Raw genomic sequence first — 23,586 nt, 5'->3', positions numbered from 1 at the left:
ATCCCCCTTTTCAAGAACATATTCGGCTACGTGTCCGAGTCGATCTGCGCGCAAATCTCTTGGGTTTTTGTCGGATCCCTGAGCGGTGTGCGCAAAACCAGTATAATACGGACTGTTGACATTGTGGCCAGGACCAAATGACGACCTAACAGGGAAGTTGCAAAGATGGTTGAGAAGGAACAGAGGGCAGGATGTCGTTAATAAGGGAGCATCCATCCCAATATCTGATCCACCATGTCGCAGGGCCGCTTTTTTTCATGCTCTCCCTCGACCATCCACCGGCATGAACACCCTATCACCCTTGTCTGGTCGTTCCATTTTTTGTTCTCGTCTTTTCATGGTGTCTTTTCTGCACAGAGCTTTTCCGAAGTTCGCTACGGAGTACACCGAGGCCCCGGAGGAAAACAACGACCAAATGCAGCACGTTTCTGGAACGGCTCAGATTGGTGTGTCCGGAAGATGATCGCATCCTCTATTGCCTATTCAAGCCGCAAATGCAATGCGCCACCCCCCTATCTCCTTCTGTAACTCTTTGGACTTGCGCAATAAGCCACGAGCATCTTACATGGCAGAAAACTGTGCCGAACTTGCATCCCGGTTCGGCAGAACCTGTCGTTTTTGGCTTTTGGCTGACAATGCGTCAGCCAGCCACAATTTGATACCAAGTATTCGTACATGACACAAAAAAGGGCGCACATCGGGCACCGCCATGGAGGGGGTCCACTGAAGCGTTGTTTCCTGTTCCTTTTGGTGGGCGGGGCGGAGAAAATCAGTAACGATGACGGACGGCAACAGGATCGTGACGGAGTGCGAGTTAGTTGGTCCTGTGCCTTTTTAGGGTGTGCATTGGCACACGTCGCATACGGAGCACGAATGCACAAAGAAGGTGAAGCTGTCTCTAGGCGCTGCAGGAGTGGAGACGGCTCGACACGCACGACAAACAGAGTGCACTTCTCGATACACGCTATTTTGCCCCATCCAGATACGATGGTGTGATTAGCAGCCGCTCTCATAGAGAAGGGCATCTGACAACAACAACAACAACGCAACACAGCAAGCGGCACAGAATGGCGGTGGCGGAGAGCGATGGATGCAAATACGGGTGGCTCAAATGCACAAAGTTCCTCTCAAACAACATGCCAGACTGCAGGGGCAATTGCTACGTATCTTACGCACTCGTGGCTGCAAGGCAAAAAGGCGGGCTCTACGGAGTACGGAGTACTCCGTATTGGGCGGCCGTTGCAGGGATCGACGGTGTGGGTGATGACTAAGCCCATTACCGCTCTGCAAAGTCAGCAGCGTATCACGCAGAGGATAGCGAAGCACCAACCAAATCGCCTTTGCTGCATATGCACGCGATGGAGGGTGGGCCCCGGGGACACACTAGGGGTCTGCCGTCCTTTTTTCCTCTTCTGATGGCCCACTACTCTTAGCACCGCCTCTTGTGCGTTGGCGTTCTTTACCGGGATTGGAGGTTTGGAGGTGTGGACATGCGGGAAAAGGCCCCGCCTTCAGACAATGGTAAGAGATATGCGCAATTCACCAACACACTCGGTCAGACGCCAAACGCTTGCTGGGGGCCCAACCCCTTTCCGGCTCCGCACGCCCGTTTCCCCTCCACATATTAGTCAAAGCGCGGCGGGCGTAAAATCGGTTCATACTGTAGTATTACTCCGTACGAGTACGGCACTCGCGTGTCTGCTCATCACACTGTTCAGCGCGCGTGGTGCCGAAGGGGCATCGCCCGCTCCGTATCCGAAAATGAGCCTCAGAAAAACACGAACAATCGCATTATATTTTCAACATCATACCTTCCACATATGGGCAAGAGTTGCTACGGATCGCAATATACAGGCTTGCATGGGTACGAGACGTTCAGCTGCGCACTAACATTCTTTTAAACGAGTGATGAATATTTACGGGGGATTAGTGCAGCTATGAGTCTGTCAACAGTTCAAATCTGCGGTATAATGCATACGAGCATATGAAGTACTCTGTAAGATACATGTATCTTACAAGTTAGTAAGCTACGAAATGGCCACAATCCCTTTCAAGCCCCAAATGTATTCAATACCTGCTTACGTATCGCAACAGTTCGAATCCTAACTCGAAGATACAACCGATATATATCAATGCCCTCGTACTCCGTATCTTACTTGTCTCCCCTTCTTAGCTGTCGATTTTCGTTCTGGCTCTTTAGACCGACGGCTGTGCGCCCGCCCGCCAGCGCGGATCTCATGTGCATGGCCAGCCTTTTGTGTCGCTGACAAACACATGCTATTTCGCTCATATGCTAAAATATGCGGACGCCTTTCACCAGCCCTCGGCCCCCCAAATGCATGGCGTAGCTTAGCACGGACCCTGCACAGAAACAAGCACCGGAACATTTGCTACCACCTCTGACGATAAGCGAGCGGCTCTGAGTCTCTACTCTTTAGCCTTGTGCAAGCATAAAGTCACAACAGCATGCATTTACACCGCTCCCGTCTATTTTATGTATGGCCGACAGTTTTTCGTGGAGGAATGCTTCGGCAGTCTTTTCAGTCGGCTTTTACCCCTGAACAGACTCAGCTCAGCCCCTGTACGTGCTGGCAGGGAAAATACTGTTCAACAAGCGGCACGTGGCCCGTACAGAACGAGCCTAGTCCGGTGGCGGAAATAGCTTTGTCCCAGACAGGCTTAGGCGGGTAGTCCCTCTTTATTTCTTTTCGTTTCCCTTGCCCTTGTCTTGCGTCTTGCGTGCGATTCAGTCTGCCGGCTGCATCGATTTGACTAGCCCCTTTGAGGCTTATTATTATATCGAATTATATATATTTATCATTCTCGTTTTCCCTACAGAGTACGGAGTACGAAGTACTCGTAGTCGTGGCGAGGGAGAGGCCGAGGTGGGGTTTTAAACATTCCCTAGTCAACGCTTTCTTCCTTTTTTCCTTTCCTTTTTCGTCAGCATTTCCCCCATCTCCACCGCCAACTCTTGTGCCCTAACGTACAAAGTAAGCGGCGGATGTCACAAAACAAAACATGACCATTTCAACCGCACCTATCAGCTAGTTTTAAAATCCGAAGAAGGGGATGTTTAATATCACGGTCTCTGTTGGCTGGGGCCCGTAATCATACAGTGACTTTGCCTATTTAGATCTACTCCGTATGATGTTGTATACCCTACCCGTATGCATTCTCCTGCGATTACTAATCTGGTTTTCGCCCGCCACGGCAACCAGATCATTTTAGATATGCATTGTCTTTCGAAACTAGATCGTGGTACAGAATGAGCAAGAAATGGAAAAAAATAGAGGGGTGTAAAATACCATTGCCGACTCCCCCTCTTTTGGTGGCTCCTGCGCGGGAAGTGCGATGGAGAACTGATTGTAGAGTTTGTGAGATGTCGAAGACGTAGATGTATCTAATTGTAAAAAAGTGGTCAAGCGACCGGTGAGATCAAACATAAGACGCGCAGCGGCATGTACCTTTCGCAAATTCTTTTCGGCTTGACAGAGCACGGCATCACTATCGTTTCTCCTGACACCGCATGCGAGCGCACATCTGTATGCTGTGTCTGCTTAACGTCGTGCAAACTCTCCCGTCCTTGCCCCCCTTCCTGTCCTCCCTCTCGTCTTTCCACTCATATGACGATAACAGAGATGTGATACCGACAAGATGGTGTGGTCAGCGGCATAGAAGCACAACTGCATGTCTGCTTTAGGAACTGCTTCTCCAAAGTCTTGGCGTATTGCGCCACCTCAGAGGCGACAGCTAAATCCGACTCGCATCACCTGTAAGATACATTGTAAAGAAGTTTCGAGTGTGCATCTTACATATTCCACTCCAAGCAACACTGCACACAGGTACGCAGGTCACTCACGGGACAGACGGTTGTACTCATACGGGCCCTAAAATCCTGTGGATATAAGGTGGTATAGCCTTTTCCTGTACGGATTGAGTACCTAACCGCGTCCCATCTACTCTGCATGTATGCTTACGGCGTTACGATCAACCCTTTTTTATTTAAATGGGGTTTAGCTTCGCGTGTCGGAACTTTGAGATAAATACCATGACATGACACCGTGCGTCGATCATAAATACATGGTCGTCTACGAAGTACCAATCTGTCATTGAGTTTCATTTGGGCGGCTTACATCAGTCTGAACATTGCGAGATGTTACTGTGCACTATATGACACAGCGTGCGCTACTTCCCCGGAGTCAAGGCAGCCGGGTTGCGGGCTAAAAACCAACAGCTTGTGACGCACTAGGTTGGCCGAGGAGGGCGGTTGGGCCTAAGTTCTGAGATAAAACAGCTGAAGAGACTCGCAAGCACAAGCGAGGAATTGATAGCGATAATTTGTTCTCCCTCCCCCCCCATCTCCTCCATTTCCTTCTATTTATTGTTATTTGGTTTCTTTCTTTTTTGCTTCTGGCCATAGAGTCCCCGAGTCACGAGCATGCCATACTCCTCTCCGGCTTTATTGCGAGTGCGCCAGCGTGCATGGTCTAGCTGTCCCTCCCCGCTGCTACTGCACTGGCGTCGATGATTGACAGTTGTGTACCCAGTCGCCACTTTGGGGCAGCAAAGCTGCAAGGTCATGTAATGGCGTGTCGTGCGTACCCATCCTCGGAAAACAGCAGAGAGCAACACGTGTGGGGCAGAAGACGTTCGCACTTTCCTTACTTGTGGAGGGTGGGGTGCAAGGATAATGGAGTCTGAGAGGGGTGGACCGTATACTATGTAAGATACGTCGTAGGAGCGGAAGAGGGTGGAAGACGGAGGGGCGTGGCGGTTAGAAGGGGGTGTGTCTCCGATACGACAATGACCCTAAATTGCTGCAAGTTTCAGCGACTAGCAGGGCATGCTAGGGATACTTCGGGGTACAACGCTGCCAGACCCGTCTTTTCCTGCACAGTAGGAGTGCTTCCCCTGTGCTCGAAGCATCGGCCTGAACGGGCGTGACTGCGAGGACTCGTACTCCGTCTCCGTACTGCCTGTTGATGGGTTTGGAATTCCGATACCTCGTGGCAACCAGAATCCGCGCAATGACAACAGTCTGTATGCCAATGCCTATCTTTCCTGATGGCCGTCCACGTGTAGCCGTATCATTGAGAACCACTGGAGATGGGATGGAGCCTGTGTTCGCACTGTGCCCCCCTCGACGAGGTTATGCGAGCAGTGCGCAAATTGGTCACAAGGTGGCACTGGCAAGCCAAGGCCTAAGAAGCCTGTTGGGTCGGTCCTGGAGGCCCGAGGAGAGCGACATGAACAGTCACAAACGACTCGTTTGCTGAGAGCGACGCCACCAAAAAGACAAGCTCTGCTCCAATCAACATGCCCCCTGGATCGGCCGTGCACGGGCCACAAAGTCGCCCACAAGGACGACAATTGCGACGATTGTGGCAGTCTGTCGGCTGCGCCGCACAGCCCGCCGTCGTAGGTACTTGCAAGTAGACGCCGCAACCAGTGTGGTTCCCGCAACTCTGGAGCGACCGGGGCGGGGAGTAGCTGCCTTGGGACCCAAGGTAAGATCCACTCCACCCACACCATCCAAAGGAAAAAGGCCCTGAGAAGCGTCAACGACGGGCCAGAGAAAAAATAAATAAAATAAGCCACGCTAAAATATAATAAAAACAGATAAAATAAAAAAGGCCTCGTGGGTAAGGGGAGTTACGCGCCGCAGCCAAAGCAACCCCAAAGCCCAGACAAGGAGGAAAGAACGAACCTTTTTTCCTGCTCCTACTCTTCCTGCCCTTACCCGCCACCGGCTCTCGTCCTTCTTCGGTTCCTCGTTTCCTCTCTTCTCCCCCCTCTCTATCCAAACTGCCATCCCTTCTCACTGCACCATCCTCCTCCTCTTTCTTGCTTTCCGCCGTGCCCAGAGAAGCAGTCCCTCCCTTTTTTTCCTCTCTATGACACGTACGACGTACTCGAACTAGTCTGACTGTCTACCCGCGCTATCTTCTCCCCCCCCATAAGCTTCCCGTGGCTTGTCTTTTCTTCCCCTTCCAACTCTTCCTCGCAATCTGCCTTCCTCCCATCCTCCTTTTCGCCTCAGATCTTCCACCTCTACTTGACACCTCAGCTTCCCATCAGCTGTTTATCATCGGCGTCATTGCTACTTCTCTTCGGTGCCCCCCTCTTTTTATTTTACTGCTCCCCCCTCTTCCTGCCTTGCGCTCTCCGTTGCCAGACATTTCCATAAACGAATCCATCTCCACCGCTGCTCTTTTTCTTCTCTCGATTAGTCGCCGGCATATTTGATTCGACTCGCCTTGTCACGCGTCGCCTCGCAGCTTAAAGAGATCAGGCCGTCTCGAACTGCACTTGCGCAAGCGAGCACAGGCCTTTCTGGCCACTTCCCAGTCCCTCTTTTCTTGAGCCTTCTGCGCCTGTCGGCTGGTGGCCGATAGATTCTATCGACGTTATGGCTCAGCACCACCCGTCGCCCACCATGTCGATGCATATGCATCACGGTCCTCCGGGTCCTGCACCTCCTCCACCGCCTCCTGCTTCAAGCTATGCAACAGCTGCCCCTTCGCGCCAAATCACGGCCATGAACGAGGCTGTCTGGATGCAAATTGGTACGTGTTTTCGGTGATGACAGTTCTTGTTGCAACAGCTTGCTGACCTTTACCACAGGCAGTTTTGCTGAGCTCCTGGGAAACCCCGAGGAAGCTATGGGTGCCTACGAATTCGCCCTTCGCGCCAACCCCCAGTCCATACCAGCTATGAACGCCATCAGCCTCATTCTCCGAACACGCGAGGATTTCCCAAAGGCCATCGAGTACCTACAAGCCATCTTGAAGCTGGATCAGAACAATGGCGAGGTTTGGGGTAGCCTTGGCCACTGCTACTTGATGATGGACGATCTCCAACAGGCCTATGCGGCATACCAGTCAGCGCTGGTAAACCTGAGAAATCCAAAAGTGGGTGTTCTGTCTTTCGCGTTGACGGCGCCATTTTGTTGCTCTCTTATAGCGTGTTACTTACAAAATCTCCCCGTAGGAGCCGAAGCTTTGGTATGGTATTGGCATCCTCTATGACCGGTACGGTTCTCTTGACCACGCTGAAGAGGCTTTCTCCCAAGTCATGTCGATGCAGCCGGACTTTGAGAAGGCAAATGAAATATACTTCCGACTGGGTATAATTTACAAGCAACAACAAAAATACAACCAAAGCCTGGAGGTACGCATTTATCAGCTTCTATGGCTGTACGACACGCTTTTGAGCTTAGAACGACAACTAATAATTTTCGCAGTGCTTCAAGTACATCGTCAACTCGCCACCCCCTCCTCTTACCGAGGAAGACATCTGGTTTCAGATCGGCCACGTGTACGAGCAGCAGAAAGACGTAAGCATCTGCAACAAAAAACGAGAATTATTTGCTTCTTGTGCTGACCACGTTTTGCAGTTTGACAACGCCAAATCCGCGTACCAACGTGTCCTTGAGCGCGACCCCAACCATGCGAAAGTCCTTCAGCAGCTCGGCTGGTTATATCACAACCAGAGCAGCAGCTTCTCAAGTCAGGACCGTGCTATCGAATATCTTGAGAAGTCTGTTGCGGCCGGTGAGTTGAAACCCCAATATGCCCTTCCATGAAGTCTCGGCTCTGACAATGCCATTTTTACAGATAACAACGACGCACAAAGCTGGTATCTGCTTGGCCGCTGTTACATGTCTCAGCAAAAGTATCCCAAGGCATACGAGGCATATCAGCAGGCTGTTTACCGCGAGGGTCGCAACCCTACTTTCTGGTGCTCGATCGGTGTTCTCTACTACCAGATCAACCAGTATCGGGATGCGCTGGATGCGTACTCACGGGCGATTCGCCTGAACCCGTTCATATCGGAGGTGTGGTATGATCTTGGCACTCTGGTAAGATGTTTCAATCCACTTTACAGATGCACACATGCGGTGGCAATATACTGACTTCGTGCATAGTACGAGTCCTGCAACAACCAAATCAGCGACGCCCTCGATGCCTACCAAAGAGCCGCGGAGCTGGATCCCAACAACCCCCACATCAAAGCCAGACTGCAGCTGCTTCGCAATGGGTCGAACAACGGAATTGGCAGCGCACCGATGCCTACGGATGTCCACCCTCATGCGTACCAGACAACGCCGGTTGGGCCCCCGGGTCCTCAGTGGGGTAACTCGGGCACCCAGCAGTCAGCGCCCATGAACGGCCCTCCTCCGCCGCCGGGCCCGGGGTCCAACGGATGGGGACGTCTGTCGGAGATTAACCCTCCCCCTCAGCCGCCCAACCCGTTCGACCAGCGCGAGCTGTACAGAGGCCAGGCTCCTCCGGCTGTGAGGCCGCCAAGTCCGCGCACGGATCCGCAACTGCGCCCGTACCCAGAACAGGGTCGCCCGGGACCCAACGGAGTCAGCGGTCCTAGCCTATTGGGATCTTCCGGACCGGGGGGTCCTCTGCGACGTCCTACGCCTCCATCGTCACACTACGGCCCACCGCCGCCGCAGTTGCAGCAGCCACAGCCGCCGCCGCAGCCACGCGTGCAGAACAGCAGCTACATGGGGGGCGCACCGTCGTCTCTTCCTCCTAACAACGGAGTCAACGGGCCGCCGCCACCGCCGGCCGTCGTGAGCCCTCGTGGATATCATGCCCCAAGCCCACGCAACGAGACCCGTGGTGTTGTGCACGACACGCGCATGCCGTCGCCCAAGTCGGCGTACCCGCAGCATCAGCCGCCGTATTCACACCCGGACCAAAATGTGTCGGGTCCCATTGAGTCGGGTCCACCACCGCCACCGCCTCAGTCAATGCCGTCCGAGGGTAGCATGCACCGGGATGATCGTCCGCCGTCGGTCGGCCCCAAGAGAATGCGAGAGTGGGAGGACGACACGGCTGCCAAGAAGCCTGCTTCTGAAGAGGCTCGTGCGCGTCTGGACGACATTCATCACCGCCGGCCCTCAACGCCTCCCCACGAGCCGTACCGCCGCAATTCGTCTGAGGCTAGGCGTTTCGATGATCAGCGTCGGGGGGAAGACCAGCGCCGCCTGGAGGATATCCGCCGCACAGATGACCCGCAACGTCACGCAAACGATGGCTACCACCCATCTGAGGCTGCCCATCATCAGCCTGCGCATCCGGTGTCTAGCCACCTGCCGCCTCTGCAGTCGGGTCCCTCTCACATGCACGATGGTCCGTTGTCGGGCCCTGATCCAAAGGACTACCCACAGGAGGAGCGCAAGCAGCGGTTGGAACACCAGCCGCCGCCTCCGCCACCTCCCCCTATCAGCGAGCCCGAGCGGGCTGCACGGAAGGTCGATGTAGACGAGGACTACGATGACAGTGGCGAGGACGACAAGAAGGCAGGGGCTGCTACCAGCGCGGCTGGGCCAAGCTCTACCGGTGCTGCATCTGTGTCGGGCGAAATCAAGACGAGCACACCTACTAGTGCTGGCGTCAATGGCATAATCACAAAGTCTGAAGCAGTGTAAATCTGTGACCGATTTTCTTTGATGCCGTTCTGAGCTTTGTTTCTTGAGCATACATTTGATTCTCTTCTTCTTTCGTTGCTGCTCCATGGCTTGGCGGCTTCGCTTGTTTTGTCATGTCTGCTCTCGCGACTCTGGAACATTCTACTCTGGAACAGCTGGGTCTGGGAAGGGCATTTACAACGTCTGGTGCCTGCTCGCGCAGCTTTTATCGTTTGTTTCCTTTTTGTTGTTGTTTTCTTATGAAATGTTTGATCTCTTACGGTGTTCTTTGTCTCGTCATTAGTCTTGCTTTTGCTTTTGCTTTTGTTTTCAGGGAAAGGTTGGGCTGTGTGAATACTTCTGTGTATACATTGGAGCGGCTCTCGGGACGAGAAGAGTGGTGAAAGGGCAACGAGGTGGACTGGGAGGCCTTGCGGGTTTTCCACCGGCTTGCCACAACGTTACTGCAACGGGACAGGAGCAGTCCCCCGAAAAAAGTAGATCGACAGACCAAGCGAGGTGAGGGTAGTCGTTTGATTCTATTGACCAATCCAGATTTGTATTTCGAACGAGACTGCCCGCATAATGTGATTATTATTTACCGGATAGACTACTTGGTACAGCCCTTCTGCCTTGTAGTGTACGGAGTGTCTGATTGTTACGCCCAGCAGTAGTGCAGATTCGTATCGTCTGCTTCGCCTGTGTCGACGGCTCCATGAACCTTCTACAGTGTCGTGTGAAGTCTACAGTTTGTCTAAACATGCAAGCCAACCTACCTCGGAGAAACACCTTATCAGCCGCTGTGATGCCCTCACTTATTATTTTTCTAAGTTGCAATCTCACTTCTCACTTCAGCAAGCCCGATAAAGCAAACCGGGAGACTTCTCAAAGGTTGTATTTAACCTACTTGTGTGAACATGCTTGGTATAGTACTGATATTGCAAACCTGCATTGTGGCCGACGTCTGCTGCCATCCATTCAACTTCAACTCTCTATCGACAGGGCTTTGACGCCTACCAGCTGTGAGCTCTTGGGCACAGCCTTTTTTGCTCCTCTTGCGTCCTTGCCCTCGTCGGTCTCGTCGTCGGCCTCGTCGACCGTCACCAGCCAGTACTCCACCTGCGAGGCGTTCTTAAACTGGACTCGATACACGCGCACATCGTTGCCGTGTCCGGCTTCGCGCACGGCGTCCAGCAGCTGCTTGTAGCGGCCCTTTGGGTCCCACTCAAAGGGGTCCATGATGGTCACCTCAGCGCCGGGACTTGAGCCCAGAGCGAGGCTGACAAAGGTGTCTGTGCCATTAGCAGGAAAGGAGAAGAAGAGGGGACGAGACAATAAAAAGGGCTCACCTTCATCGGGGAGCGTGCTGCTCGAGTACGGCAAGGCGACTGCCGAGAAGGGCTCGTCGCTGTCGCTCATGTAAAAGACGTCCTGGACGGCGGCGACGAGCGCGGCGGGAGCGTTTTTGGTAGCCGCATCGACGGCAGCCGATTGGGCCGGCGAAGGCGTCGAGGCGTAGCCGCCGCTGGGGTCCTGGTTGGCCTTGTTCAGGAAGGCCGCGTAGGCGTCGTCGGAGGCGGCCATGGTCGGCAAAGTGGCAGACAGGGCACGTAGCTGCAGCTTCGGGTGTGGTGACGCAGAACGGATCCCCGTGGTAGCGCGGCTTTTGGTGCAGCTCCTGGAGCAGATCGTCGACAGCAGCGGCGATGAGACGTTGCAGTGGTGCTGGCGAGTGCTGATGAACCGTCGTGCGGCGCTGCTGGCAGCCAGAGAAAAAGCCAGCGCAACTACAGGTGGAGAGCGTATTGTAGAGAGAGGAGGGCCAGACAGACGTCTGCGATGTTCGGTGGTGACGATGTAGAGAAGGAGAAGACCAAAAAAGCTTCTTCCATGTACAAGGCCTAAAAGGCTGGCTGCCTTGGGGGCGGCAGGTGGGGCAATGACGCAACAGCTAATAATAGGGCAGCAGTGGTTTCTGGCAGCTGTCACTGATTGGCAGCAGTCTTGTGAGCAGGAACCCCACATTGCTTCAATCACACACTGCAGAGCAAAGAATATTTTCACTTTTTTTCATTATGGATATTGGGATTTTAGGCTCATCCGAAAGAGACAGTCCCATAGACACCTCTGGAACGGACCCGATTGTTCCAGCCTGCAAACAAACAACACGCAAAAGAGAAAGGCCGTCCATCCCATTTTCCACACATCGTCCCCACAGAAGTCTCTCGGTTTTAGTTTTCGCTGGGGTTTTTCTTTCTTTCAGTTCTAACACTACTCGTGCTCGTCCTCGTCGACGCCAGCGGCCGCTTATGCGCTGGTCTCGAGGTCCTTCTTGAGCGTGCCCTGGAACTGGGTCTTCTCCTGTTTTGTCTGGAAGGCACCGTGACCGAACTCGGACGAGGTGTCGATCCACTTGAGCGTGACCTTCTCGAGCGCCTTTCTCGACGTGTGCGTGAAGAGAGACTTGCGCAGGGTGACGACGCGCTTCTTGGTACCCGGGATGGAGCCCTTGACCATGACGAAGTCGTTGTTGATCTCGCCATACCGGACGAAGCCACCGAGGCTGGACGTGTGTTAGCAGACCACTCTTCGGGCACAAGACAGGGCAGAGGCAGACGGGCACATACGGAGTGATGGTCTTCTTGGTTACGTCAAGGTCGGTCGACGCGTTGTCGTCGGAACCGCCCTTGCCGATGCGGTAGATCTTGTGGTTAACCGACGTCCGGTGGTGGTAACCGCGCTGACCGGCACGGGCAACAGTCCACTGCACGTGGGCCGGGTGCCAGGCACCGATACAGGCGACCTTGCGCAGACCCTTGTGGGTCTTGCGCGGTAGCTTCTTGGTGCCCCAACGGGCGGTGACACCCTCGAAGCCGTGGCCCTTGGTGACGGCGATGACGTCGATGACCTCGTCCTGCTCGAAGATGCTGTCGACCGAGAAGGGCTTCTCGAACAGGCCCTGGCCGAACTCGACCTTGTCGGCCGTGGAGCCGCCGTTGATCTGGATCTCCATCAAGTGCGCCTTCTTCTGCTTCAGCGGCGTCTTGCGAATCTGGGTGTGTGCCAGCACGCGCACAACCGTGCAGTACTTCTTGATCCGCTCAATCTCGCGCGTGATCGACACGCCCTTGCTCTCCGAGTGCTTCTTGGCGTACTTGGTAAAGGCCTTCTTCTTGCTCTTGTACCAGTTCTTGTAGAACCGGCGCTTGAGCTCGTCGCCCAAGTGCTCAGCCCACACAGTGGTGAGCGAGCGCAGGCCACGCGGCGTCTCGATGTAGCCGACAAGGCCCACGACGATCATCTAGAAGAAAAGATGTTAGCCATTGGCAAGCAGAAAGCCAAGCGGGCTGCGTCGTACGCACAGGCGGGGTATCCACGATGGTCACAGCCTCCACCACCTCCTTCTTGTGCGACTTGGCACCCGGACGGTCGAGGTCGCGGACAATCGTCGTCATGCCGGCCTTGTAGCCGAGCGTAGCAGTCAGGTGGACCGGCTTCTTCGGGTCATCCTTGGGGAATCTGTGTAGAAGAAATCGGTCAGACTCTTTTTCGCTTTTGTGCGTCGTGTCTCCCGGGAAGTTCTTCTGTCTGGACTTACGACTTGACCCGACCGCGGTGGCTAGCACTCCGCTTCCTATACCAATTGTCAGTGGACCTGGATCTTCGAAGCAATGGCGCAGAGATGTCTTCTGGAGAAAATCGTACCGGGGAAGGTAAGCGAGCGAACCGTGGCGAGGCGCCTCGTACTTCCGGTGAGACCTGTGCAGTTTTTGTCAGCAAAACCGGACAAGACGGTCGAAGACGAGATGCCATGCAAGAGAAGCCGGTCCTCTCCCGCATGGCTGGAGGACGGCTCACATTTTGGCGGTGATGGGACAACGGGATGGTTGAGGTTGTCGAATTGCTCTTGTCGAGAGGATGGTGAGAAAAAAAGTTGGGAATAAAAAATCCACCAGATAAGTTTTGGCTAACGAAACGTTCTGTGTGAGGAACCCTAATCCATCACGTGCTTCGAGGGGCTTGGTGGCAGACAGGATCCACTTAGACTAGAAAAAAAGAAAGAAAAGAAGGCATCACGTGGCAGCTCTTGACTGTTATCTCCATGTGCTGGCAAACCGAATTTTTTGCGATCGCATAACTAAATATATACTACTAATCACGACACACTATCTATAAGTCACCAAGTCCCCCTCCTCTATTATGCCAGTCTAGTGGCTAAAACGTAGACGACAAGCACCTTCCATGGAAAACCCCAACCATGCCAACCAGAATGCATAAATTAGAAACAGTAAAGAAACTGCGGCTTCTTGAACGAGCGGCATCAATATAGACGGAAACGACGTCCTGCCGAGTACAACTACCGGCAACAACAGAAGCCTACCCAGCACTAGTCTTTGCGGACTGGCTCCAGGTAGACGCTGAGCTCCGGTTTGTCCCAGAGAATGAGACTCTTCTGCGCATCAATCCACTGTAGGGAAGGGTTGACCATGCGCATGTCGAAATCGTAGATGATGCGAGCAAGGACCAGGCGCATCTCCGCATAGGCAAGGCTGTCAGGTCAGCGACTGTCAGGGGCGAGGAAGCAACAACATGAGCGGAGAGGAACGGAAACGAACTTGCGGCCGATACAGCTCCGTGGACCCAATGAAAATGGCTGCAGCGCCTCCCTACAGTCACCAGCATTCATGCTGCCATCGAGGAAGCGCTCTGGTGTAAAATCATAGGGGCCGACCCAGTGCTTGCTATAGTGGTCCATGGCCCACTGGCTGCAGCTAACGACAGTCTAGGGGTCGAATTAGAATGGACAGCTGCACACAAATTTAGTTCTGGCATACGTACACCACCGGGTACGAAGTCGCCGGCAATGATGGCACCGGCTGCGGGCACGACGCGTGGCAGGCCGACGGGGACGGGCGGATACATTCGAAGGCCCTCGTCGATGCAGGCGAGCATGTACGGCAGCTTGCCGACTGAGATGAGTGTGATCTCGCTGGCAGAGGCAAAGCTCGAGCGCACCTCGGCCGTCAGCCGGTCCAGGACGGCGCGGTTCCGGAGCAGCAGGTAGGTGAGGCCCGTGAGGAGGGTGGCCGTAGTCTCGGAGCCGGCGAGCACGAGCATCTCAGCGTTCTTTGCGATGTCGTCGATGCTCAGCGTCTTTGCTTGTGGGTCAGCAACAGGCCTTCTTCGGCAGCCAGGAAGTTTTCGGCCACGTACCATGTTGTCCTCCTTTCTCTGGCGGAGGAGGCCCTCTAGAAAGTCAGGGCGCTCGGTCCCGAGGGCCATTCGCTTCTCGACCCTTTGCATCGCCAGGCTCTCGACCTCCTCGCGGCCCGGAAAGATCAGGCCGGCAGCCAGCATCAGGGGCCGGCGGAGATGGAGTAGCGTGGCTGTGATGAAGAGACCCATCGTCGACACTTTGTTGGCGATGGCATCCACCCAAGGATGGTAGCGCACCTGGTCCATACTGCCAAAAGACTCGCCAAAGGCCAGGTCACCGATAATGTCAAACGCCATCCAGTTGTACCAGGTCCGCATGTCGACAGCCTCGGGCAGCGTGCGCTCATGCAGGCGTTGAATCAGCAAGTCGACATAGCCGGCGATGAGCGGCTCTTGGTCACGCATGGCCCGGTCGCTGAAACCGTGCGCGAGAAGCCTGCGCAGGTTGCGGTGACGCCCGCGCAGCGGCTCTGTGACGATGGACCGGCCGCCAACGGCATTGTAAAAGGTCTGCAGCTTGGACATCTCTTCGGTGCCCGTGTTGTAGCCGTAAATATCCTTCCAGGCCTCGGGCTTGACAAAGGACAGCTGGTCCGGCATGATGCGTATCACGGGACCATATTGCTCATGCCACTCAAGCACCTTCTGAGGCAAATCGCCACGCATGAGGACATAGACATAGCCGAGATAGCTAGCCCGGTTCACCAAGGGTCCAGGATACTTACGCAGTGGATGGAAGAAGAGATTGTAGAGGATTTTGCCGAGTAGGAGAAGAAGGGCCTAGCAGTCAGCAAGAGAGAAGAGAAGAGAAAAGATGAGATGAGAGAAGAAGACAAGAGAGAAGAAAAGCACATACTACTTCCACAGCCGCAGCCGCGCCGACAGTAGCAGAGGTACTGTATCCCAACGACATCTTGCCTGGTGATTGTCCTTCTTGCTGTTTGTAGCTTGCAACACCAAATGAATGAACAACGTCCTCTCTTTATATCCCGTCTAGCCATCTACCCAGGGCCATCCTGAAAAGCGAAAGCTTCAGCTTGAGACTGGGATTGAGACACAATCGACTTTCAGCCCCATAGCGGTCAGAGGACGACGAGACAAACCGCAGGGATGTTTGTGGATGGGCGATAAGTCGGCTGAGTCCCCGTTCTTGTTTATTGGCTTGTGATCGTCTAGTATTATGATGTGGGTCAGAGGAAACAAGTTGCTCGTCTATCTGGACGGCACGGTCCGGTTCGTCCGTTATTTGCACTCTGCAAATGGAAAAGGAAATATAACTCCAAAAGCGGCTTGCTACCTGCCCACGTTTTTGTGATGTAACGTATGAGCGCTCGCTTGTATCTCCCTTTATATTATAGCTGTTCCTTCACGAGAATCAAGGAAAATATGCATGTGATCGATTCTAGCATGAACACAAATACTCGATAGGATCCAAACCCACAGCAAGCCGGTGAAAGCTAGGGCAGAGCTGAACAAGCTGATCAGGGGCCGCGTGTTGTAGCAGCTTCAGAAGTGGCACCTTCATCACTACTCGGGATCGACTCCACCCACAGGTGCATTGGCATATTCTCACCGCATGCTAGCGCAGGTTGTGTCGGCGGACCTCAACCGAATTTGGACTTGTGACTGGGAAGCTCATATAGTCTCATCCAGCTATATGGAGCAGTAACGATATACGATACCGATATCGGTGACACATTTTCAGCTCGGAGAAACCTCCTTTATCGTCCATGGGCCTTGGTTTTTGCAGTTCCTAGTCAGTACTCCGTACACATAAGGCTCTCTCTCGTCTTTTCTTTCACGTACGGCCATAGATACTGGAAAGCACGGGATCCCGTCCGCTCTCCCCTAGTTAAACCAGTAATCGGCGGATCAGTAGTTGGGTCGGTGACGACCAGCGAATACCCGCTGCTGTACGTTTTTGTTATTTTTGGTTGCATATGTGACCGGGAATGTCCTTTATGACAACAATCAGATGGTGAGATAGTGTTATCTTATTCCTATTTCCCTATATATGTAGCTTGTCTTAAGATAAAAGACAAAATTTCGCCTTCCTTCGTCAGAAATGTGGTTAGCCCAATACCGCTAAGGGGTCTTGGAGGAGCAAGTGACCTTTACTGATATGTGTTAGGTTGCCTTTTAATATAGTCTATACTTTTAAGGGAAGAATGAGCCAGTCAATAATTACATTCCTGCACCCGGTGAAGGCTCGCAACAAACCAGAGGATATACTCCGTAGGAAAGATGCATATAGTGTTCACTGCTTCCACTTTGGATCCAGTTCTAGATTAGCGCGTAGGCACGGCTAAAACATCACGTGCAGAATAAATTCTGCTTTCACCGCCTTCTCGACCTAAGATACATAAGCAGCGAGATCCTGTTTTGCCGCAGTACGTCGTAAGTCTATATTTTAGCACAAATCACCCAAGGCTTCGTCTCAATGGCATTGACACTATAGCGTTAGTCCGTACTCCGTATTCCTCCGTACTCTCGTAGATTTTTGGCTGTACGTAGTATACTGCCAGCTTTATTCTCGAGCGGTGAGACTATCTAAATTTTTTTTGGTAGGAATCTCCGTATTTCGCACCAACTTTAGTGGCAGGGATTTCATGAATACCAGGATTTCAACACGAAGCGATTCCAATCGAGTTATTAAGCATCAAGCACGCCTCTCCGACTCGACTTGGCAACCTCAAGTCTCTCGCTTCCAGCACTAGGGACTTTCTGTGAAATCATTCTCCGAAATGGCGGCCAAAACCGGAGCAGCTGCGGCGCCTCATGAGATTTTCGACGTGAATATAGCCATGCAATGAGTCAGACACATCGAACACCAGCTAATTGTGATATCTAGACAATCCTTCTCTTGGACTTTGGAAGCCAGACCTCGCATCTGATCCTCAGAGGTCTCAGATCACTCAATGTGTTCTGCGAGATCATGCCATGCACCACCAAGATCAAGGATCTGACTTGGAAGCCCAAAGGAATTATCCTCAGCGGAAGTGAGCGCCCCTCTGAAGTCGCATTCGTGAGGGGCTGATTTTCTGACCTAGTGCCTAGGCCCCGCGTCTGTGACTGATGCGGGAGCTCCTCGTAAGTTTGCTTCCACTACATGCCAAATGACTCAAGGGATTGACTCGGTATAGACGTCGATCCTGCCATCTTTGATCTGGGCGTGCCCATCCTCGGAATTTGCTACGGTTGCCAGGAACTTTCCTGGCGCGAAGTCTCTGATTCCGTTGCCCCAGGCAAGGCTCGGGAATACGGACATACAGTATGTGTGCCTCGGCATGCAATCTGGGACGACTTGATCTATAATTGAGAAAGCAGTGTTCGCGGTGCTAATCTATTTCCTAAAGGATCTTACCATTTTTAAAGTCGATGGCCCCGACCATTCCAACAAGCTCTTCGAGGGTCTGGGAGAGTCTATGCACGGTAGGTCATGTCCTTTATAAAGTGGCAAAATGCAAAACTGATAGGTCGGCAGTCTACATGAGCCACGATGACAAGCTCATCAAGCTGCCAAATAATTATGCCGTGATTGCCAGCTCGCAGAACTCCGAGTATGCCGGAATTGTCCACAAGACGAAGCCGATCTACGGTATGTGCTTCCTGAAGCCTCGTCTTGCACATCGCGCCCATTTGGTGACAATCTGACTCGAGGCGCTTGTAGGAATACAATTTCACCCCGAAGTCGAGCACACCCCGCGCGGCATAGATCTGCTGAAGAACTTCGCCGTCAGCATCTGCAAGGCCCAGCAGCACTGGGTCATGAGCGACTTCATTGAGCATGCGATTGCCAGCATCCGCGAGCGCGTCGGCGACAAGGCTCAAGTCATCGGAGCTGTCTCAGGTGGTGTCGACAGCACAGTCGTTGCTCGGTTGATGAAGGAGGCTATTGGTCAGTTGTGCCTGCCACTGAGAGCTTTTCGCGGTGTGGGCTAACCCTAGGCTAGGTGACCGGTTCCACGCCGTCCTCGTCGACAACGGCGTCATGCGTTTGAACGAGTGCGCAGATGTGAAGAAGGCGCTTCAAGAACATCTCGGCATCAACCTCACGATCATCGACGGAGGGGCGCTGTTTCTTGGTCGGCTCAAAGGCGTCACGGAGCCCGAAACGAAGCGGAAGATCATCGGCGGCACTTTTATCGACCTATTCGAGGAGGAGGCCATCCGCATCGAAAAGGCTGCTGAGAACACTGCCAATGCCGGCAAGGTGGAGTTTTTCGTCCAGGGCACTCTATACCCTGACGTCATCGAATCGCTTAGCCTGAACACGAACAACACGGTGAAGAGTGAGCACACCCGCATTCCTTTCTTATAGAATCTTGTTACTAATCGATGCAGCGCACCACAACGTTGGCGGCCTTCCGGCTCGGATGATGAACGGCGTAAGCAGCTTCCTAAGAGTATAGCATGCACGTGACCAGCGACTAATCTAAACAACAACAGCAAGGCCTCAAGCTGATTGAGCCCCTGAGAGAGCTATTTAAGGACGAGGTCCGGGCCTTTGGCCGGAAGCTGGGCATTCCGGATGACCTGGTCATGCGGCACCCATTTCCGGGCCCAGGTATCGCGATCAGAATTATCGGAGAGGTCACACCCGAGCGCGTTGAAATTGCTCGCAAGGCCGACCATATCTTCATCTCCATGATCAAGGAGGCAGGAATTTACGACAAGGTGAGTGCATTTGATGCCATCCTCTGTGCCATTTTGGCTTGCCTGTGGTTAACCTTTTCGACTCAGATCGCCCAAGCCTATGCCGGCCTGGATTCTAACAGAGGTATATATTACAAAAGTGTACCCGCTTAGAGATTGCGAAGATTTCCTCTCAGACCTGAGCTCTCAGATGAGGACGCCATGCTAATGATTGCTTTGTGCTTTAGCTGTGGGAGTCATGGGAGATGCCCGCGTCTACGGTATGTTGCCCTCTACACGAGTTACCTGAACGATGTTTGCTGTTTATTAATGACTGTCCAGGATACATTATCATCCTTCGCGCCGTCATGTCCACTAACTTTATGACGGCTGAGCCTTACCCATTCGATTTCTCGTTTCTGACACAAGTGTCCCGGAGAATTATAAACGAGGTTCCTGGAGTCGCTCGCGTAACCTATGATATCACGAGCAAGCCTCCTGGTAAGATACAGGCATGCAAGCCAAATGGAAGAGTTTAGTCGCTAATGTATTTATAGGTACTATTGAATTGGAGTGATTGGGAGACGGATCTAGTGGACGACATCCCTAAATTTCTCGAATCACCAATTCCTGCTTTCGAGTATAGGGCATTTTCAAGCAACAGGCGTTTCCCAGATTACTGATTTGAAACGACAGAATATACACGTAGAAAATAAGCAAACCAAAAAAAATAGAGTGATATTCTCAGCAAGCCTCTTGTAGCAGTTCACTGTACGGGAAGTCGCAGACCAATGCAGTAGGGACCTGAACTTTCCCTTTTGGGCGTCAGGAGTTAAGACGCCGGAGGAACATATTCCGAGCTAATCCCAATACGGACGTCGAAGGTGCCGAATGCAGTGGGGCAGAAGTAAAAAAAAAGGCACCACATATCAACGCAAAGAGGACAAGAAGGAAAGGCTCTGAGCCATTGGCAAGCAAGAAAAGGACGAATTTCAGGGACACGGAAAAAGAGGCGAAACTCGAGACAGGTCAAAGTGCGGAAGGTCAGCGAGATATCGGCTTGCAGCCCGGCCAGCGAACGTTTCCAGCGTCGGTCTGACTCATTGGCTACTGCGAAGAGTCACCCGAGAGCAGCGGCTATTTGACGAGAACCAGACAGAGACATCCCATACCACTGACATTACCGCTCATCCAACAGTGCATTTTGTGCTATGGAAGGACCTGTAAGCATGCTGAGAGCCCCTTTCCCGTCCTCTGCTTCCTCGGTCCCCCCACTTCCACTCTGCAGCTTGCTGACATGGACGGTGGCCAAAAGGATGTGATCGTGCCGTCGCTCGAGACGGTGAGCGAAGTGCTAGCCAATGTGGTGACGACGGCTAAGGCAGAGGCGGCCAAGGGGCCTGGGTCGACATACCGACGGCCGAACTTGGTGCCGGTATACGGGCAGATCTCGTCGGACCTGATAACGCCGTCGGCAGCATATCTAAAGGTGTCGGCGCACTCAGGGTCGAAGCACTCGTTCCTATTTGAGAGTGCGGCAACGGAACGGGTGGGCCGATACAGCTTCCTGGCAGCGGGGCCGCGCAAGGTGCTGGAGACGGGGCCGGGGTTCGGCGAGGCGTGCGACCCGCTGCCGGGACTGGAGGTCGAGCTGTCGCGGTTTGTGGTGGCCCATGTTCCAGGGCTGCAACTGCCGCCTCTGGCGGGTGGTGCGGTGGGCTACGTGTCGTACGACTGCGTGCGCTATGTGAGTGGAGTTGTGGGAGTTGTGGGAGTTGTGAGCAGCATCTCTAACGCCGTTCTAGTTCGAACCGAAGACAGCACGACCGCTCAAGGATGTTCTGAAGATCCCCGAGTCTCAGTTCTGTTTCTACGACACGATCGTGGCGTTTGACCGGTTCTTCGGCATTATCAAGGTGATCACGTACCTGCAGCTGGACGCGGTGGCGCAGGACAGCACGACGGGGACGTACGAGGCAGCGGCAGTGGCAGCAGAATACCGACGGGCGACAGGGGTGATCCGGGCACTGATCGACGTGCTGAACGGGCCGACGATCCCGCTGCCGGAACAGAAGGAGGTGGTGCTGGGGCGTGAGTACACGTCCAACGTGGGGCAGGCGGGCTACATGAGCCATGTGGCGCGGTTGAAAAAGCACATTGAGGCGGGCGACATCATCCAGGCGGTGCCATCGCAGCGGTTTGCACGGCCGACGGATCTGCACCCGTTTAATGTGTACCGGCACCTGCGGACAGTGAACCCTTCGCCATACCTGTTCTACATTGACTGCGGCGGACGACCTCAGATCGTGGGGGCGTCGCCGGAGCTGCTGGTCAAGACCGAGGGCGGGCGCGTGGTGACGCACCCGATCGCCGGCACGGTGAAGCGCGGCCGCACACCGGAGGAAGACACCGCGCTGGCCGAGGAGCTGCGGCAGTCACTCAAAGACCGGGCTGAGCACGTGATGTTGTGTGACCTGGCACGCAACGACGTCACGCGGGTCTGCGATCCGCGCGAGACCCGGGTCGACCGGCTGATGGTGGTGGAAAAGTTCTCACACGTGCAGCATCTGGTGTCGCAGGTCTCGGGCGTGCTGCGGCCGGGCTGCTCGCGCTTCGACGCCTTCCGCAGCATCTTTCCAGCCGGCACGGTCTCGGGCGCGCCCAAGGTGCGGGCCATGGAGCTGATTGCCGAGCTGGAGGGCGAGAAGCGTGGCGTGTACGCCGGTGCTGTCGGCTACTTTGGCTACAACGGCGTGGCCGCTGACGGGGTCACGCCCGTGGACGGCCAGATGGACACGTGCATCGCCCTGCGCACCATGGTGCTCGCCGACGGCGTGGCCTATCTGCAGGCCGGTGGTGGCATCGTGTTCGACAGCGACGAGTACGACGAGTGGGTCGAGACCATGAACAAGCTGGGCGCCAACATGCATTGCATCACCTCGGCCGAGCAGCTGTATGCGCGGCGGCAGCAGGGAGAGTAGTGGGTGTAGAATGAAGAGAATGTGGGTTTGCTTGTACAGAGTGTCACGTGCTACTCGCTTTTCACCCCCTGCCCCGAGACATCGCCCGCTGGCGGCACGTTGTTCTTTCCGTCGTTGAAGCCGTACGTCAGGCTGCCGAGGTCGACGTTCTGGAAGGAGCGGACCTGCAAAAGAGAGTTAGTTGACAGTCCTGGCCGCAGAGACTGCAGCTCGACAGCAAACCCACATTGAGCCCGTAGCCGTCGTAGCCCGGCAGGAACAAGCCCTGAAAGTCGACGCCCAGACTGGTCCCGCAGTCGCGGCAGAACAGGTGAAGAGTCCGGCCAGTGTTGAAGCGGTAGATGCCGCATTTGTCCCGGTCACTGCTGCTGCCTTCTTTGCTGTCACCCTCACCACGCCACCGCACCTGGCTGCGCTCTGGGTACACCAGCAGGTAGCCCAGACGCGAGCAGGCGGAGCAGTTGCACATGTTGACCATATAGCCCTGCTCCAGCGGTGGCGACAGCGTGACCTCGAGCGCGATCGCGCCGCAGTGGCAGCCAGCCGCATACGTGGCCGTGGGATCGCTTGCTGCCTCGCCCGAGGCCACCCGGCGAGCTCGTTCGGCACATGTGTCGGGCAGCCAGGGCGGCAGCCACTGAGGAAGCTCACTCGTCTTTCTCACAAGCTCTGCCATGGAGGGTAGATGTTTGAGGATTGTAAGGGAGAAGGTGTTGGTGAGGGGAAAGAAGAGAGCGAGAAAAAGGCAAAGTGAACCGGATAACAGGAGGTAAGATGGAGGTCAGACTTTCAGTCCTCAGGCTGACAAACCAACAGGCTGGAGACCCGATCTGACCGTTTTCCGCCCTGCAGAGGCGAATCAATTATCCTCTACTCAATCGTCGCATGTACTGAGTACAACAAGTTCACCAAACTATTATTACTAATGCATGACATAAGGCTTCTTTTTGGTTTTTTATTGATTTATTTTTTACCCCGATTAGTTCATTACATATCCTCTCCTATTTTTTTGAAGCCCAGTTCCTCTCGTGTAACAACACATTAGGTTGAGAGAAAGCAAACGCTCGCTGGTATCGAAAAACAAAACAATTAAGCAACATCAACATCAACATTAAATCAGAGATATGAGGCGATAACCAAAGGCAACCGCTTTCCCCGCCTTGTGTCTAGCGACAGCCACAGCGTATTTCGAGGGCCCGTCCGTCGTTCCATTCTATATGCAAGATCCCACTCAGGTCGTCGAATAACAAGACAAGCAGTAAAACACGTCGCCGTGAACCGAACGAGTTGGCATGTTGTGCAAACAGAGACGCGATATGTGGA

General features: G+C 53.9%; 6 protein-coding genes across 6 annotated transcripts; 2 read left to right on the top strand and 4 right to left on the bottom strand.

The window, feature by feature from the left end:
• Positions 1-6,439: 6,439 nt before the first annotated feature.
• On the top strand, positions 6,440-9,451 carry CMQ_4700 (transcriptional corepressor; the record flags this gene model as incomplete). Its single annotated transcript, XM_014312856.1, has 7 exons — positions 6,440-6,569; positions 6,628-6,914; positions 6,994-7,173; positions 7,247-7,339; positions 7,400-7,556; positions 7,620-7,864; positions 7,931-9,451. 7 exons carry the CDS (start codon positions 6,440-6,442, stop codon positions 9,449-9,451), a joined length of 2,613 nt encoding a protein of 870 aa, XP_014168331.1.
• Positions 9,452-10,414: 963 nt separating this feature from the next.
• On the bottom strand, positions 10,415-11,014 carry CMQ_4708 (uncharacterized protein; the record flags this gene model as incomplete). The annotated part of the gene is made up of 2 exons (XM_014312864.1): positions 10,415-10,722; positions 10,780-11,014. 2 exons carry the CDS (start codon positions 11,012-11,014, stop codon positions 10,415-10,417), a joined length of 543 nt encoding a protein of 180 aa, XP_014168339.1.
• Positions 11,015-11,737: 723 nt separating this feature from the next.
• On the bottom strand, positions 11,738-13,270 carry CMQ_4566 (60S ribosomal protein L3; the record flags this gene model as incomplete). Its single annotated transcript, XM_014312722.1, has 4 exons — positions 11,738-11,993; positions 12,058-12,731; positions 12,793-12,949; positions 13,029-13,270. 4 exons carry the CDS (start codon positions 13,268-13,270, stop codon positions 11,738-11,740), a joined length of 1,329 nt encoding a protein of 442 aa, XP_014168197.1.
• A 547-nt stretch (positions 13,271-13,817) lies between these two features.
• On the bottom strand, positions 13,818-15,560 carry CMQ_4420 (60S ribosomal protein l3; the record flags this gene model as incomplete). Its single annotated transcript, XM_014312576.1, has 5 exons — positions 13,818-13,980; positions 14,047-14,213; positions 14,270-14,584; positions 14,645-15,427; positions 15,504-15,560. 5 exons carry the CDS (start codon positions 15,558-15,560, stop codon positions 13,818-13,820), a joined length of 1,485 nt encoding a protein of 494 aa, XP_014168051.1.
• Positions 15,561-17,391: 1,831 nt separating this feature from the next.
• On the top strand, positions 17,392-22,263 carry CMQ_4553 (gmp synthase; the record flags this gene model as incomplete). Its single annotated transcript, XM_014312709.1, has 15 exons — positions 17,392-17,439; positions 17,499-17,646; positions 17,705-17,737; positions 17,791-17,918; positions 18,004-18,079; positions 18,132-18,245; positions 18,318-18,545; positions 18,601-18,939; positions 18,992-19,035; positions 19,097-19,324; positions 19,391-19,427; positions 19,531-19,563; positions 19,625-19,783; positions 20,401-21,029; positions 21,088-22,263. 15 exons carry the CDS (start codon positions 17,392-17,394, stop codon positions 22,261-22,263), a joined length of 3,420 nt encoding a protein of 1,139 aa, XP_014168184.1.
• A 50-nt stretch (positions 22,264-22,313) lies between these two features.
• Positions 22,314-22,939, bottom strand: CMQ_4283 (uncharacterized protein; the record flags this gene model as incomplete). Its single annotated transcript, XM_014312439.1, has 2 exons — positions 22,314-22,427; positions 22,490-22,939. 2 exons carry the CDS (start codon positions 22,937-22,939, stop codon positions 22,314-22,316), a joined length of 564 nt encoding a protein of 187 aa, XP_014167914.1.
• Between the last annotated feature and the right edge of the window lie 647 nt (positions 22,940-23,586).

Source organism: Grosmannia clavigera (genome assembly GCF_000143105.1).
Source record: "Grosmannia clavigera kw1407 unplaced genomic scaffold GCSC_97, whole genome shotgun sequence".
NCBI lineage: Eukaryota > Fungi > Ascomycota > Sordariomycetes > Ophiostomatales > Ophiostomataceae > Leptographium > Leptographium clavigerum.
This window is presented reverse-complemented; position numbering and strand designations above follow the sequence as displayed.